This window comes from Myotis brandtii, unplaced genomic scaffold (assembly GCF_000412655.1).
Source record: "Myotis brandtii unplaced genomic scaffold, ASM41265v1 scaffold504, whole genome shotgun sequence".
NCBI classification, from domain to species: Eukaryota; Metazoa; Chordata; class Mammalia; order Chiroptera; family Vespertilionidae; genus Myotis; species Myotis brandtii.
In genome coordinates this window covers 3,591,295-3,608,976 of record NW_005369217.1, presented here as the reverse complement: position 1 = coordinate 3,608,976, position 17,682 = coordinate 3,591,295, and the positions used below count along the sequence as shown (strand labels likewise).

The window sequence follows — 17,682 nt, the reverse complement described above, 5'->3', positions numbered from 1 at the left end:
GGGGGAGGGAGGGTAGAGAAATAAAAGCATCCAACATGTAAAGGAAGAAGTAAAACTGTCATTATTTGCAGATGACATGATACTGTATATAGAGAACCCTAAAGGTTGCACAAAAAACTACTAGAACTGATAGATAAATTTAGCAATGTAGCAGGATACAAAATAAATATCCAGAAATCAGTTGGTTTTATACTAGGTGTACCAGTTAATAATGCGGATTTTTTTCAATAGATGGAGTTACACATATGTTGATATATATGTGATTTGACATGTATGCTATTTTGTTGTATTGACAGCAAGCGTCAAAACTTCATATGTCAAATTTGCTGAAGGTGTTAACATCATAGATATTTTTACACTTAAAAATGTCGAATTTCGTGCTAAAAAAGAGCATTTGTGGGAAGTTTTAATTCATTATTTTGAAGAAAAAGTTATCGAATACTTCGGGAAGCTTATGGTGAACATGCTCCATCTCAAGATACTTGTGAACGCTGGTTTAAATGCTTTAAAAGTGATGATTTTGATGTGAAAGACAAAGAACGTCCAGGTTAACTGAAAAAGTTTGAAGACCAACAATTACGAGCATTATTGGATGAAGATGCGTGTCAAACTCTAAAACAACTTGCAGAAAAATTAAATGTTGCTCAGCAAACAATTTCTGATTATTTACAAGCAATGGGAAAGATTTTAAAGGAAGGAAAATGGGTGCCACATCATCTGACCGAAAGACAAATGGAAAACCCAAAAATCATCAGTAAAATGTTGCTTCAACGGCACGAAAGAAAGTCTTTTTTGCATCGAATTGTGACTGGTGATGAAAAGTGGATTTATTTGGAGAATCCCAGATGCACAGAATCATGGGTTGATCCAGGCCAACCATCAACATCGACTGCAAGGCCAAATCGCTTTGGAAAGAAGACAATGCTCTGCATGTGGTGGGATCAGAAAGGTGTGGTGTATTATGAGCTTCTAAAACCAGGTGAAAGTTAATACTGATCGCTACCGACAACAAATAATCAATCTGAACCACACTTTGAATGTGAAACAACCAGAATGTGCCAGAAGGCACGGCAAAGTAATTTTGCTTCATGATGACGCACCATCACACACTTCAAAACCAGTTAAAGACACGTTAAAAGATCTTGCCTGGGAAGTATTAACCAACCCGCCGTATTCACCAGACCTTGCTCCTTCAGATTACCACTTGTTCCGATCGACGGCACACGCACTTTCTGAGCAGCACTTCAAAATGTACAAAGAAGTGGAAAATTGGGTCTCTGAATGGTTTGCCTCAAAATAATAAAGTTCTATTGGGACAGTATCCACAAATTACCTGAAAGATGGGGGAAATGTGTAGCTAGCGACAAACATTACTTTGAATAAAGCACTTCTGATGTTTCTCTTGAAATTACGTGTTTTCTTTGATTACAAAATCTGCCATTATTAACCGGTACACCTAGTACATCAATAATGAACTATCAACAAAAATAGAGCCAAAGGAAAAAAAAATTTTAGAATATAATAGAAGTAATCCTGTTATTTGCAGATTTGTAATATTTCCTACAACTTTTGTGATATCATACTATGTTAATACAGTTTTGGTAATATTATACTTAAAATCCTTTTTTTCTTGAAATATTAATGTTTATTGCATGTAATATTATTATACTAGTATTTAAGATCATTTTTCTTGAATAATTGGTGTTTATTTCATGTAACATTATTATATTTAAAATAGTTTTTCTTGAGATATTAATGCTTATTGCATGTATTATTATATTTAAGATAGTTTTTCTTAAAATATTAATGTTTATTGCATGTAACCTTATTATATTTAAAATAATTTTTCTTAAAATAAAAAAGTGTTCCCATTTTAAAAAAGAAAGAAACAAATTTGGTAAATGATGTAATTTCATTCTACTTGCTACTAGTCCTATTGCCACAAGTCACTCTACTTTTTTATTTTTGTGGAATAAGGAGCCATTTCTTAGCTCCTTTCCATTTTCTGCATGCTGTGATCACATGATAGTCCACAGTCTGTGAAATAGCTTGTACTTTTTTCAAGGAGATATCATGTACACTAGCTCACTTGGCCTATACAAGAACCCGATCCTTCTGTACAGTAAAATAAATGTTTAATTTTGGAGACCTGAATCTTAGAAAGCATGTTATAATCATTGTGTAGATTGGGCAGAAGGTCCAGACATATAATAATTAATTAGCTTGGGAAATGCTGTTTTGAATAATGTCTTGCTCTGCTTGTAGGATGTGCATCATAGGAAGAATGCTTTTGCGTAGCCAAGCCCTGACCTCCCTGTGCTCTTTGTCACAGTGAACAGGATCACTGCAACCTTCCAGGAGAGAGCTGTGAGCTTAAGTTGAGGCTAAGCTGCCCAGACCTTACTTACTCTCCTGGATGAATGTTTCCTGGGAAACTGGACAATCTAAAGCAGTGGTTCTCAACCTTCCTAATGCCGTGACCCTTTAATACAGTTCCTCATGTTGTGGTGACCCCCAACCATAAAATTATTTTCGTTGCTACTTCATAACTGGAATTTTGTTACTGTTATGAATCATAATGTAAATATCTGATATGCAGGATGTATTTTCATTGTTACAAATTGAACATAATTAAAACATAGTGATTAATCACAAAAACAATATGTAATTATATATGTGTTTTCTGACGGTCTTAAGCGACCCCTGTGAAAGGGTCGTTCGACCCCCAAAGGGGTCGCGACCCACAGGTTGAGAACCACTGATCTAAAGGGAACATAGTATCTATAGGGCAGTAGTTGGGACTTAGGACTTAATCCTCACTCACCCACTTTGCTAGTTGTTCCTACTTCATAAGGCTGTGCAAGGATTGAGTAAAACAAAATGAGATGGTATGTGTAAAGAATGTCCACCATTGAGGGAAGATGGATACTTTAAATTGGTCTCAATGAATATGTAACTTTACCTAAAAATCTGTGTTCTTTGGCATTCTGCTTATTCTTCATGTTCAAATGTGTTTTAGGCTTAGTCACTAATTGATTGATTTATTGACTTTTTAATTTAAGAACTATTTATTGAGTACATATTATATGTCAGATTCTCTTATAGATATTGGATATATAGCAGTCAATAAGACAGCAAAGGTCCTGCTGTTGTGGACATGCATTTAATGGAGAGAGACAAAATACTCCCTTTCCCAATAAACAAATGAATAGATAAAGAAGAAAATTAAGTGGTAGTAATAAATGCTAAGAAAAAAAAGAAAGAAGAAGGTGATGTGATAGAATCTGGGGAGCAATTCCAGGTCAGGTATTCAGGGGATGCTTCTCCAGGGATATGACATTTAAGATGTCACTTGAATGACAAAGTAGAGCAAAGTTCTTGAGTCCAAGCCAGATATGATAATGATTTAGATGAGGGTAGTGGTGGTTAGGATGGAGAGCTGTGACTGGGTTAAAAGATGTTATAGAGATAGAATGAGTAGGACTTATTGATGGATTGAGGGAAAGAGAGGAGTCAAGGATGATTCCTGCAGTTTTGGCTTGGAGTGATGTTGGCACCATATACAGAAGCGGAGTAAGCTGAGGGGGAGTAGGTTGGGGGTAAGAAGAATCAGGAGTCCAGATTTGGAAAGATTACTAGTAACTTTGAAGTGCCTATTAAACTCCAAGTGGAGATGTCAAGTAGGCAGCTGGATATATGAGGCCAGAGCTAAACATTTGGAAGATATTTTGCCTTTAGATAATATTTAATGTAATGGGCTGGATGGGAGTATTTAGGAAAAAAAGAAGAGTTAGAAAATAAAGAGGTTCTAGAATATTCTTACAATTTTAGATACTTATAACTATAGCAAAAGCTAATAGAAATAACCACTCTCTATATATGTATATCCTACAACCCTTATAAAATTAGCCACATAAAAATGAATTGATAGGAATTTTTTACTTTCTCAGGTTCTTCACCCGAGGATACCAGTATGTTTTTATTGATTTTTAGAGAGACAGGAAGAGAGAAGGGGAGAGAGAGAGAGCGAGAGAGAGAGAGGAAGAGAGAGAGAGAGAGAGAAACACCAATCAGCTGCCTCCCGACTAGGGATTGAGCCTGCAACCTAGGCATGTGCCCTGACCGGGAATTGAACTCACAACCTTTTGGTATACATGATGACTCACCAAGCAACTGAGCCACCTGGCCAGGGCGACTTTCTCAGATTTCTTTAGCATACATAACTGGGGGCCCAAAAGAAATATGGTTGTAATACACTGGTCTTATATACATTTAATGACCCATGATTTTTAGTGCCTACTGCGAGGCATCATATTAGGCACTCTGTGTAAAATGAAATCAATAGAACAGTCACGTTATTTATTGGTCAAACATTTACTGAGCATATGCTGTGTGCATAGCATTAGGTCATTTGAGCATAGACCACAAAAATGAAAAAATCAGTCTCCGTCTTTAAGAGAAGACAGTCTAAAACTGCCATTCAAAAGGAGAACAAACCACTCAAAAGCCTCAGGGATAGTATGCTTCCTTTTCCTTCAGTATATCTGATGTTCCCAGTGGTCGGCAAACTCATTAGTCAACAGAGCCAAATATCAACAGTACAATGATTGAAATTTCTTTTGAGAGTCAAATTTTTTAAACTTAAACTATATAGGTAGATACATTGTTATTAACTTAATTAGGGTACTCCTAAGGCTTAGGAAGAGCCACACTCAAGGGGCCAAAGAGCCACATGTGTCTCGTGAGCCGCAGTTTGCCGACCACGGTTCTAGGCCCCTTGAGTGTGACTCTTCCACAAAATACCACGTGCGGGCACGCAGGTACAGTATGATTGAAACTTCGTAGCCCATGCGCAGAAGTCGGTTTTCGGCCTGGGCGAGTCTATTTTGAAGAAGTGGCGTTAGAAGAAGTGGGGGTACGTTCACTGAGGTCGACCCCTCAGATTGAGGACGTTTTTAGCAAAGGCCAGTTTAGGAGTATCCTAATTAGGTTAATAACAATGTACCTACCTATATAGTTTAAGTTTTAAAAATTTGGCTCTCAAAAGAAATTTCAATCGTTGTACTGTTGATATTTGGCTCTGTTGACTAATGAGTTTGCTGACCACTATTCTAGGCCATTAGGAGAAATCTACGTGGACTGAATGCATTTGGTGAGGTAGGCCACAGACCATAACTCATTCTGTCTTTTCTCCTCCCTTCTACTTCTGGTCAACGGGAGAGCTTTTCTGGGTGGAGAGAAGCTTATCTCAGCCCATCTCATACTTCTAGTTGACTGGTACTTAAAGCATCCCAACATTCATATTCTCATTATCTGGGAGAAGAGACATAAAGAATCCATCAGCACTTTAAATAGCGAAGTTCTTTTTCCTGCTAATCAAACAGTCTCCCCAAAGAACAGTTCTAATGCTTTAATATTAATATCACTATTTGTTCAAAATTCTATACTTCTTGTACAGTTGATAGATTGGATGCATGCCCACTTATCAGTGCAAATGAGAAGAAAGGGAAGCACCCTTATCTGCGATGATGGTTATATTTGCTTTATCAAAATGCAGCTAAGCCTTCCGGTGGATTGTTGTCAGAAAGAACAGCTCAGCTTCAATTAGGGTGAAACAAAGATAATTATATTTAGTAATCACTGTTTACTTTTGTAAAAATACATTTTTATTGATTTCAGAGAGAGGAAGGAAGAGGGAGAGAGGGATAGAAACATCAGTGATGAGAATCATTGATCAGCAGTGTTCTGCACAACCCCCCCCACAGGGGATGGAGCCCTCAACCTGGGCATGTGACCTGAACTGGAATCATACCATGACCTCCTGGTTCATGGGTTGACACTAAACCACTGAGCCACACCAGCCAGGCTTATTGTTTGATTTTTAATGAGCTTTATTTAATAACCCCAGATAAATGCTTGGCTCATTAAACTACTTGATACATTTGCTAAGTCATCCTGGCAGACCCATGATGATGTGGTTCTGCTCACAAGGAAACTCTCAGTAAACTCCACGTGAAGTTTTTTGGGGTCACTGGCCAACTGGTAATGGAAATACTCAGGATTTTTTGGAGGGGGATCAAAATAATTTTGTTGTGCTTTATGATGTCAAATTCTGTGGTCACAGCCAAATACCTGGCCATATGCTTAAACAAGTTCAAACTCTTTCTTGTTGTTCTTCATTGAAATACCTTGGCCTCTTTCCCTGATAACAGTGCAGCTTGCTTCTATGTTTCTTGGCTTGAACAAGAATGAATGGAACACTGAATTACTCACCACAAAATGTTAAGTTAATCCTCTTTATGTCTGCTATCCAAAGTGTATGGGTTTCTCCTCAATCAATGATACCTGATGTCAGCCCAGTAGATATTTAGCAGAGAATTTAGCTATTAAATTTTGTCATTTAGAATATTTAGGTTCAGTTGTTAACTTGTACTTAGAGAGTTTAAATGGTATCCATTTACTAGTTTCTTTCAGTCACTAAATTTAGTTATACCAGTCAGTATCTGGCTTGTATTATCTTATGCTTTATATTGGATTAATTTCAGAAATATAGAATTGAAGAACATTTTTAGTATCTTATGCAAAGTAATACAGGAAAATCATAGTTTATTAATTTATATGCTATTTCTTATGCAAAGAATCATATGATAAATACCTGCTTGAAACCAGTGTCAAAGAAATTGAAGCAACTTTTGATGACTCGGTATGTTTTATTTATTTAAGAAGTGGGAACTGTATAGCACAAATGTTTTTTTCTTTTTATTGTAAAGGCCAGGAAGTGAATATCTAATATCATTTGGTGCCCTATTATGTTAAACTAGAGGCCCGGTGCATAAAAATTCATGCACTGGAGGGGGATCCCTCAGCCCAGCCTGCCCCCTCTCACAGTTTGGGATCTCTCAGGAGCGGAAGGCTACCCAGCGATCAGGGGAAGGTGATGCCCCATCACACCTCTGCTGCTGCCACTGCCAGCAGTGCAAACCTTGGCTGGCCCTGGTTACCTGTGCCTTGGACCGGCCCTAGACGGCTGGGGGGCTGAGGAGACTGGGGGACTCTGGAGGCAGGCGTGTGGCAAGGCCGGGTCAAGGGGACTGGGCACCACCATCTTGTGGCTGTGGGAGCCGCCATCTTTGAGGGCGTGGCAGTCAATTAGCATATCCCTCCTTATTGGCTGTGGGTGCCACCATCTTTGCAACAGCTTTTGGGGCAATTAACATATTCCCTCTTTATTAGATAGGATTTTAGGTGGTTTCTTTTCCATCTTTTAAATGTGTATAGCACAGTTTTATAACTACTGCATGTTTTTTAAAGACAAATAGGAAAGGTCACCTTCTTGAAGAGGCTTTGTCTGCAGACTCAATTGAAATCAGCTCCCTTCCCCTAGCCCCATGACAAATTTTTCTTTCTAAGCACTCTTCTGTCATTGCATTTATAAAAAATTATAATTATTTTTTCCCTTGTTTATGTTTGTCTCCTTCTCTAGACTCTGAACTCTATGATCATAGAGAAATTATCTGTCTTTCAGTATTTTAGCCCTAACTGAACCTAGCACATAATAAGTGCTCAATAAAAACTTAATGCTGTCAAGTTATGAATAGATTGCAACAATCCTTGTAGCATCAATCACTAAAATCTTTTTTTTAATATTTTTTATTGATTTTTTACAGAGAGGAAGAGAGAGGGATAGAGAGCTAGAAACATCGATGAGAGAGAAGCATCGATCAGCTGCCTCCTGCACACCCCCTACTGGGGATGTGCCCGCAACCAAGGTACATGCCCTTGACCGGAATCGAACCTGGGACCCTGCAGTCCGCAGGCCGACGCTCTATCCACTGAGCCAAACCGGTTAGGGCATCACTAAAATCTTATAGCATAATATTTCAAACATCTAGGAATGTTGTTGGGGTATTATATTAATACATGATAATTTGAATAATAATGTATTTGTCTCTTTTTAAAGGTTTGCAATTTAGGTTTTTGTGAACTGTCCCAGGATTTTCACAATAAGCAATTATTAACCTAAGATTAAAATGAGATATTAAAGAACTAAAGGAATCACTAGAATTCATAACTTAGTAAATTAATAATTAATTGGTGCGCCTTATTCAGGTAATATTATCTATAGCATAATACCTGTATCAGAGTTATATAGAAAGAAGGGACAGTGTGGCTGCATATTTCAAGTGTAGTTTTAGGATTTACATTTACAGGGATAGATGCCTATATTTCCTTGGACAAATTGTGTTTTATCTTTTTTGTGGTGGGAGGGGTTCAGGCAAGGAAGGCTCCATGGGATTCCTGTTGCATGTCAAGAAAATAGCAAAGATGAAATGAGGAATAAGGATTTAGGTCCAGAAGTCTTCATATCTTCCTGACAATGGGCAAGTCCTTTACTGTCTCCCTCCCTCCCACCTTCTCTTCCTTTAGTTGTCGTATCTCCTTGGTCTCCTCCAATCTGTGACAGTTTCTCAGTCTTTCCTTGTCTTTCACAGCCTTGACACTTTGAACAGTAATTGTCAGATATTTTGTGGGAAGTTCCCAATTTTGGTTTGTCTGATGTTTTCTCATGAAAAGACAGAGATGAATTTTAGGGAAGAACACCACAGAGGTGATGCCCTTCTTGTCATATCATATTGGGTGGGGCACAGGGCATTGATGTGACTTCTTTCTGGTAACATTAACCTGGATCACGTGGTTTAGGTGGTGTACGCTAGGTTTCTCTGTTATAAAGTTATTTTTTTTTCTTTCTATACTCAGTTGGGTAGAAGTGTGCTTTTTGTCCTCAGCTTTATTGAAGTACAAATGACAAATAAAAATTGTATATATTTATGGTGTACAACAAGCATGTCAAACCCATGGCCCGCGGGCCACATGTGGCCCACAATGAATATTTTTGCGGCCCAGTCAATATAACGATATGTAAGAAATGTTTGAATAAAAATTTCATAACTTAATCTTTACAATATCCTGTTATACATAATTATTAATAATGAACTACAACGTTTGCTCATGACTGATTACTATAATTATGTTGCATTCATTTCCCTTACACGCCTTAGGCACAGGTGCACCATTTCTCTCAACTAATACTAGCAGCAAGTATTTTAGTCGCTGTTTGCCATGTTATTAGTCTTGTACTGACTTGTTTGGTGTGTGCAACAGGAAATATTTCACTTTTGGAGAACAAGAAAAATAGGTTTATTTGCATTTCGCTTATTAATTTGTGCAGTTATTCAGTGTCTGATAAGTTAATGTTCAAGAAAAAATATTAATTTTTATTAAAATGTTCTATTATTTTATGTTAATAATTATTCATTTATTTCAGCCCTTTGTATTAAGCATGTTGCTATCGAAATAAACCTATGTTACTATGAAAACTGAAGCTTTTGTTTTTTTGTGGCCCACATAAACTTAAACCTTGTTTATTTGGCCCGTCTTAGCCTTTGAGTTTGACATACTTGGTGTACAATGTGCTGCTTTGATATTTGTATATATTTGTGAAATTACCACAATCATGATTATTTACATATCCATCCCCTCACAGTTACCTTTTTTGTGATGAGAATATTTAATATTTACTCTCTTAACAAATTTCAAATATACAATGCAGCATTATTATTGACTAGAGGTCCGATGCACGAAATTAGTGGAAGATTAGGCCTTCCTTCTCCCAGCTGCCGGCACCAGCTTCCCTCTGGCACCCGGGACCTGGGCTTCCCTTGCAGCCTCGGCTTCGTCCAGAAGGATGGAAGGACATCCTGTCAAATTAGCATATTAGCATAATAGCTTTTATTATTATAGACTAGAGGCCCGGTGCACGACATTCGTGCACTTGAGGGTTAGGGGGTCCCTCATCCCGGCCTGCGCCCTCCCGACCCCTTAGGGAGCAGGCCTAAGCTGGCAGGTGGACATCCCCCAAGCGTCCCCTGAGAGGCTCCCGCCTGCACTGCTGCACTCCCCAGCCGAGAGCCCAGCTTCTAGCTGAGTGGCACTCCCCCTGTGGGAGCACACTGACCACCAGGAGGCAGCTCCTACATTGAGCATCTGCCCCCTGGTGGTCAGTGCACGTCATAGCGACCTGTCATTCTGCCATTTGCTCTATTTGCATATTAGCCTTTTATTATATAGGATTGTCACCATGCTGAACATTAAATCTTTAGAACTTATTCATACCACATAACTTAAACTTTGTATCCTTTGACCAACATCTCCCCATCTACCCCACTCCCCAGGCCCTGGCAACCACCATTATATTCTCTGCTTCTATGAGTTTGACTTTTTTAGATTTCACATATAAGTGAGACCATGCAGTATTTGTCTTTCTGTGTCTGGCTTATTTCACTTAGCATAATGTCCTCTGTGCTTATCCATGCTGTAGTGTATGACAGGATTTTCTTTTTGTTTTGCTTTTCAGTTAAGACTTTTTTTTTTCCCATGGAGGCCCTCAAATTTTATTTGAAATTAGTAAGAAAGTCTCATAGAGATGTCAGAGTTAAATATACATGTATAAATATTGCCTGCTACATAATGCTGCCCACTCTCACATTAAGAATGGCCAACTCCTTTTTCACAGCAGATGTAGTATAAGAGTTCAGAGGTACAGTTCTTGCAGAGAATGTAGGAGTCACAGGCTTATAGTGGACCCTAGACCACTTCTGGCAGACTGAAAATGAGAAAAGCAAAACTTCTTTCTTCAGACTCAGTCTAGTGAAGTGTGCTCCTCACAGCTGCCCAATCATCTCACCATTTGTTTCAAGATCCTTCATTGCATGGATATCCTAGGGGGAGTGATACTGATGATGTAGGTGACCCAATACAGGTTCACATTTCTATTTCTTTTCCCAGCAGGAACCTCTCTTCCCAGGTGTGTGGACCTGATATTGAGAGTTCTGTCCCAATTCCCTGCTTCCCAACCTGTCCTACTCTGTATTGAGGAGGAGGACGGGAAAGGAAGGAAGAAGCAAAGCAATAAAAAGGGACAGGGAGAAGAGCCCTTCAATTTACATAGATGCCGAAGACTTCTGTTGGGAAGTTCTCTGTCCCACCATCTAGGAATGAACAAAGCTCAATTGGAGTCTGAGCCAGAGGTGTCCCCCGAGGAAGATGAGCTGGAGCTGCTGTCATCTTCATCGCTACTGCTGGAATCTGAGGAGCTGCAGCTTTCTGCATTTTCCTCATGTTCCTCCTTTTCTTCAGATCCACGTGAGGAATGAAAACAGTTCCCATTTGTCTCTGATGACTCTGTCCCTGGAGCCTGTGGCCCCTGGTTCTGTGCAAGCTCTCTTTGCAGAGACCTTGCTGATGGAGACTGCACATCTGTCCCGATGATCTTGGGGTCTGGACCTCCACGCATGTTCATGTTCTTCCTCTTCCCAGAGGTTCTCTCTCTGTAGGCAGCGTACTCTTCAGGAGACAGACTCTTGAGCCAGTGCTCCAGGTCCACCTTGTACTGTTTCTGCAGCTCCTCAGCCTGCTTCCTATAATGCTCCCTCTGGCTCTTTGGGATGTGCTGCCAGCGTCTGCTAATCTCCACCATGCGCTCCCTCAGGGGCAGGCCTTGCAGCTCCATACTCGACCACATATCCTGGTGGAACTTCTGGTATTCGTTCATGGGGGGCTTCTCGGGCTCTCCATGGAATTTTATCTCCTCTGAAAAATTGTTTTCTGAGGAAGACTTCACTTCTTTCCCTTTTCTCTGAAATTTCTTGGGGGCTCGGTTTGGGCTTCTTTTGGGGACAACAGATGTCTTGGAGTTCTGCACTAGTTCAGGGTGGTTTTTTCTGAACTGAGCCATTTTCCCCCTATATTCCTGTTTCTCCTTCTGGAAATCTTGAATATATTTCATCTTCATCTCCTCTGGGAGCTCCTTGTATTTCTCAGACATGACCTTGGTCAGCTCCTTGTTGTTGAGTTTGGGGTGCATTTGGGAATATTCAAGACGCTTCTCCTTGAAGAAGCGGAGATAAGAAGTCAGGGGCTGCTTGGGCATGTCAGGATGTTTCTGAAGTTTTTTGCTTTTGTAAGAATTTTTAACATGTTCCTTAGCTTCCAGGACTAATTCTGTCAAAGTGCGATACTTTCTTATCTTACTAGAAATCTCTAACCACTTGAGTTTGCATCGTTCTCCAGAATAACCTTTAAAAGCTACTTTTCCCCAGTCCACATGTGACTGGGTTGTTTTGAATGTGTGGTTGTCATTGGCTGGGAGATTATTCTTCATGAGGTCCAGCAACATCACAATGTCTTCTTTGGGCCATTGGTCTTGGCCGTTACTCAATGCCATTTCTAGGGCTTTGGCCACTTATGAGGCCGCAGTTATGCAAACACCACAGCAGAAACTCAAAAGTCTTCAAGCTTAAGATGTAGCAGCTGAGCTATTTTGGAAGTTTTGCAGTGTGTGTTCTATATTTCTTAAGATTGTAAATTGATCTCAGTGGAACACCCACCCAATCAGGTCAGGAGTTCTGTGTTCTCTGGGCTCTTGTAACTAAAGGCTGCTGTAACCTTCTGAGTTTTCCAGCAACTTCAAATGCCTCCAAACAGAATGAATCTGGCTTTTGAGACACATTGATATAGGGATCCCTGAAGCTCCACCCTAATTAGATTTCAGTGTGTGCTAAGAATGGTCCCACCTCTGTCAATATCAAGGTCAATAGAAAATCTCTGTGCTCAACTGGCAGCTCCAACTTCAGTCAGTCTACCCTGGAGAAGAAGTGAAGTGGCCTCTCCACAGATGTGCCTTTTATATGATTCCACCCAGGTAAGGCCACACCCACTTGCTCAGATTGGATTGTGCCTTCAAAAGGAAGTAACCACCCTGAACCTGAATAGATTACAGATAGTAGGAGGATGGCTGATTAGGTTTACAACACATAGAAAACAACACTTGTGGGCTTTCATCCTAACAGAATAAAAAGGTGTTTTGCAGTAAGATGCATGAAACTTTCAATTATAGTATTATTAATTATAGTCACCATCTTAAATATGCTGTAGAAAATTATTTTTAACAGAGGTGCCATGCTACCTTATTTTGTTGGCACCTATCACAATGAACAAATCACTGATACCTCCGCCATGTAAGATGTTTCCCTGAATTATAAAATGTTTGGGAATTTAAGTCTGATTTTTATAACTATATGAAATGAAAATAATCTAACTTTCCTGGAAAGTTAAAAAGTGAAAATCTAAATAAAAATCATCTTTTAAAATTTATTTAAAAATGAATGATAAATCCATCAAAGCCCACATTTCCTAGAAAGAGGTGAATTACTGCCCTCTCAGTCACTGAATAGGATTGTAAATTAAGGTAAGGGTCATTGACGAGCAATGATCCCAAAATTAATTCTGGAAAAATTATCTCAAGCATTCCTCAACATGTTGCACGTCATCTATGTGAGCACATAGAGGAAGGAGTTTCATTTTTCAGCAATTCAAATAATTCTGTGGGCAGGCTGTCTATGGTCACAGTTGGAATCCTGGTCAGGCCACATACCTGAGATGCTGGCTCGGTCCTGAGTAGGGGGCTTGTAGGACACAGTCCATCCATGATTCTCATTATTGATGTTTCTATCTCTTTCACCCTTTTCCTTCCCCTCTCTGGATGGGATCATATAAAAGCCACATCTCTCCAGAGGCCACTTCTCCAGGGTAGACTCTAGTTAAGACTTTTTATTTCATTTTTTAAGAGCAGCTTAAGGTTCATAGCAAAATAGAGGGGAAGATATAGAGATTTCCCATATGCTCTTTGTTGCTGAAAGCCGGTCCATCCTTGCTGCTTGACACAGTCGCTGCAGGGAAGAAACATCTGCACAGCATGTTTCAAGGGACCTGGTGTATATGGCATACTGTTCTTAATATGTTTGCTCACCTTCTTGGCGCTATGTGTTTTAACCAAGGTCACCTCTCCGAGAAAGGTTGTTTCCCCAGGTAGGGATTTTTCCCTGAAGTTAGGGAGAGAATAAAACCCCTTAACTAAATGCCAGGCGGGTAATCACTTTAACTACAAACAATCACCCTTAAGCTACATAATCTTTACTTCCTGGAATGGAGATAAGAAACGCCCTAACCTTTGGAATAGAAATTGACAGGATTAAAATCAACTGGTATAAATACAGATGTAACACGACAATAAAAGACAGAACCTGGCTGGAGATCATGGCTAGAGATCCTGGATAGGCTGCTGATCAACTGAATGGTGTCTCCGTGTCATTCCTTCTTTGCCGACTCTGTCCACAGCTATGGGGAGCCCCTGGACCTGCTGGGGTTGGACCCCAACACTTTGTCCCACATATTCATAGCTTCTCCCATTATCAAAATCCCTCACTAGAATAATACATTTGTTAAAATTGATGAACCTACATTAACACATTATAATCAAACAAAGTCCATAATTATCCTTAGGGTTCACTCTTGGTGTTGTGTTCTGTGGATTTGGACAAATGCATAATGATAAGTATGCATCATTATAATATCATTTAGAGTATTTTCACTGCCCTAAAAAATCCTCTGTACCCTTTCCCTCTATTGAACTTTCCCCTCAACCACCAGGCAATGACTGATCTTTTTACCGTCTCCATAATTTTATTTTTTCCAGAATGTCAGATAGTTGGGATTGTACATATTGACTTCTTTCACTTAATAATATCCATTTAAAGTTTCTCTATGTCTTTTCATGCTTGATAGCTCATTTATTTTTAGGGATGAATAATATTCCATTGTCTGGATGTACCACAGTATATTTATATATTCATCTACTAAAGGACATTTTGGTTGCTTCCAAGATTTGGCAATTATGAATAAAGCTGATATAAACATCTGTGTTCAGACTTTTGTTTGTACATAACTTTTTATCTCCTTTAGATAAATACCACAGAGCATGATTGCTGGATTATATGATAAGAGTATATTTAGTTTTGTAAGAAACTTTCAAACTGTCTTTTTTAAAAAAAAATTAGGATGATTTTATTTATTTACAATTAATTTTGTAATTAAAGTAATATATGCATATAGTTTTTTAAAAAATGAGATATAACTTATATTAAAATGCATGTCTTGAGTATTCAGCTTGATACATTATTAACAACGTGAACATGCCATTCTCATTGCTGAGTAGTGCTCCATTGTATGGACATAGACTTTTTCATTCTCCTAATTATGGACATTTGGATTATTTTCTGTTTGGGGCTTCCTTATAGACTGAATGTTTGTGTCTCTCCCTCCCCCAAATTCCTATGGTGAAACCTAACCCTCAACGTGATTGTATTGGGAAGTGGGTCTTTGGGAATTGATTTAGTCATGAGGGAAGAGCCCTCATAAATGAGATTAGTGCCCTTATTTAAAAAAAAAAAAAAAAAAACTCCAAAGAGCTTCTTAGCACCTTCACTGTGAAAAGACAAAGGAAGAAGATGGTCATCTATGAACCAGGAAGTGGGCTCTCACCAGACAGCAAATCTGCTGGCACCTTGACCTGTTTTACATCATCCTGTTCTGGTTTCATTATAAAAACATTTTTAAGTGCATCGAGTAAGAATCTACAGAGCAATGAGAATGCATGAATGACTCAACACGATGAATAAGTCATAAAGTTGAGTGAGAGAAGCCAGGCCTAACAGAATGCATATGTTTACATAAAGTTTGGAAACAGGCAAAATGAAACTAGATTGATATTTATAATCTTTAATAGATATTAAAGAAATGCAAAGAGGTAAACATCAAAATTTTTAGGTAGGATGTGGCAGTCAGGGTGAGGGCAGGGAATTGGTTAAGGTTGGGAAGGGCAGGCAGGTGGCTTCTGGGGGCTGGCAGTGCTCTGCTTCTGTGGGGGAGGTCACACAGGTCTCCGTTTGATAACAAGTTTTAATGTGGGTGCTTAAGTTTTGGGCACTTTTCTGTGCGTTACATTTTACTATTTAAGAAGGAAAAGGTACTTGAAGTATATGAAGAGCAAAAGTTCCCATCCCTCTTCTCTCTGCAGAGCTAACACTGTGGGTCTCATTTGGTTTCCTTCCAGATACTTTTCTATGCACTTACATCCCTAAATACACATGTACACAGGATACAATTTTCTTGTATTTCTCTTAAATGATATATGCTTCATTCCATAACCTGTTTTCACTTGATGAGTCTTGGACCCATTAAAGCTCAGTCCACCTTCTTCTTTACTGCCATGGCATAGCATTTCACACAGTATTAATGCATGATAGCTGGACTGAATTAGTAATAGTGCCTATTGCATGGGGTCGTTGTGAAGATTTAAGTGAGATATTGGATGTAAACTGCTTAGAACACTTAGGGTCTGAACCAGTTACTTCACTCCTGGGTGCTTCCGCTTCCATATCAGGGGATGACAGCAGCTGTAAAGGGAGATTCACATGAGGATCAAATGGGTCAGGACAGAAAAAGCTGTTCCTAGCAGTGCCTGACACAGGCAAGCGTTGGCTGTGAGAGCAGTAAATGTGCAGATGCCCTCGCTTTTCTTATTGTGAATGCACAGTTTGCTTTAATACCTGGGAGGTATTAAAGGCAGGCTCCCTGTCTTTGTCATTTATTTTGATCATTCTTTTGGCTCTTCTTCCTTGTTCTCTTCTAGATGAACTTGGTCATCTAGTTTCATAAATAATCCTCTTGGATTTAGAGATTAATGTACTGAAGTTATAGGTTGAGTTGAAGAGAACTGACATCTTTACAATATTGAGCCTACCCATCTGGAGGCAGATCATCTCTCCTTATATGCTGGTCTCTTCCTGCCAAACTGTCTTCCAAAGTGGCTGTACCATTTTGCATTCCCACCAGCAATGAATGAGAGTTCCCGTTGCTTCATAGCCTCATTGGCAAAAGTTCTGGATTTTGGCAATTCTAATAGGTGTGCTTTCCTTTTCTTTTTAAGGCTGAATTTTATATATGTATATATATAAATAATCTATCCATTCACCCATTGATGGACACTTAGGTTGCAGTGCTGCATATAATGCTGTAATGTACACGGTAGTGCACATATCTCTTTGAAATACTGATTTCGTTTCCTTTCAACCTACACCCAGAAGTGGGATTACTGGGTTATTTGGGGGAGGCTGCAGTGTAGACAGAGCCCTGCCAGTGGGGCAGTGGAGACAGAAACTGCCAGTGGAGAATGAGTTGGATGCTGCTCTCAGATACTTTAGGCTTGTTCCAAGCCCTTCTGTGGTGTCCGCGCCACCGTCAATAAATAAAATTCTATTTTTAATTTTTTGAGTAATCTCCATCCTATTTTCTATATGGATGTACCAGTAGAAATGTGTGACTTTTTTTTTTCTCTCTCAAGAGTTTAAGAGCTGATTTATTTAGTTTCCAAACTTATGGGATTTGTGAAAGCTTTCCTTTTGTTAAAATTTCCCATTTCATTGTAAAATGGTAGAGTACATAGTTTGTATGCTGTTGATTTTTTTGGAATTTATTGAAGTTTCTTTGTGACTTAATTCATATCCTATTTCTGTATCTGTTTCAAGTATTCTTGAAATGAATCTGTTTTTCTCCATGGCTTAATTTCCACATCTATGAAGCAGGAAAAAACCAAAATATACAATTCCTTTGGGTTTTGTTTTGAAGGTTGCAAAGCCAAAGGCCAAACTGAAAGAGAGAAAAATATTACACTTGCTCTTTTAGCTTTTTGACACTTTCTTTTGCAATCTTGCAATGGATATATCT

At 39.0% G+C, this 17,682-nt stretch overlaps 1 protein-coding gene across 1 annotated transcript; it reads right to left on the bottom strand.

The window, feature by feature from the left end:
* Positions 1–11,065: 11,065 nt before the first annotated feature.
* Positions 11,066–12,283, bottom strand: LOC102243574 (upstream-binding factor 1-like protein 1). The gene has a single exon (XM_005877043.1). The coding sequence runs from the start codon at positions 12,281–12,283 to the stop codon at positions 11,066–11,068; it is 1,218 nt and encodes a 405-aa protein (XP_005877105.1).
* Positions 12,284–17,682: the final 5,399 nt, after the last annotated feature.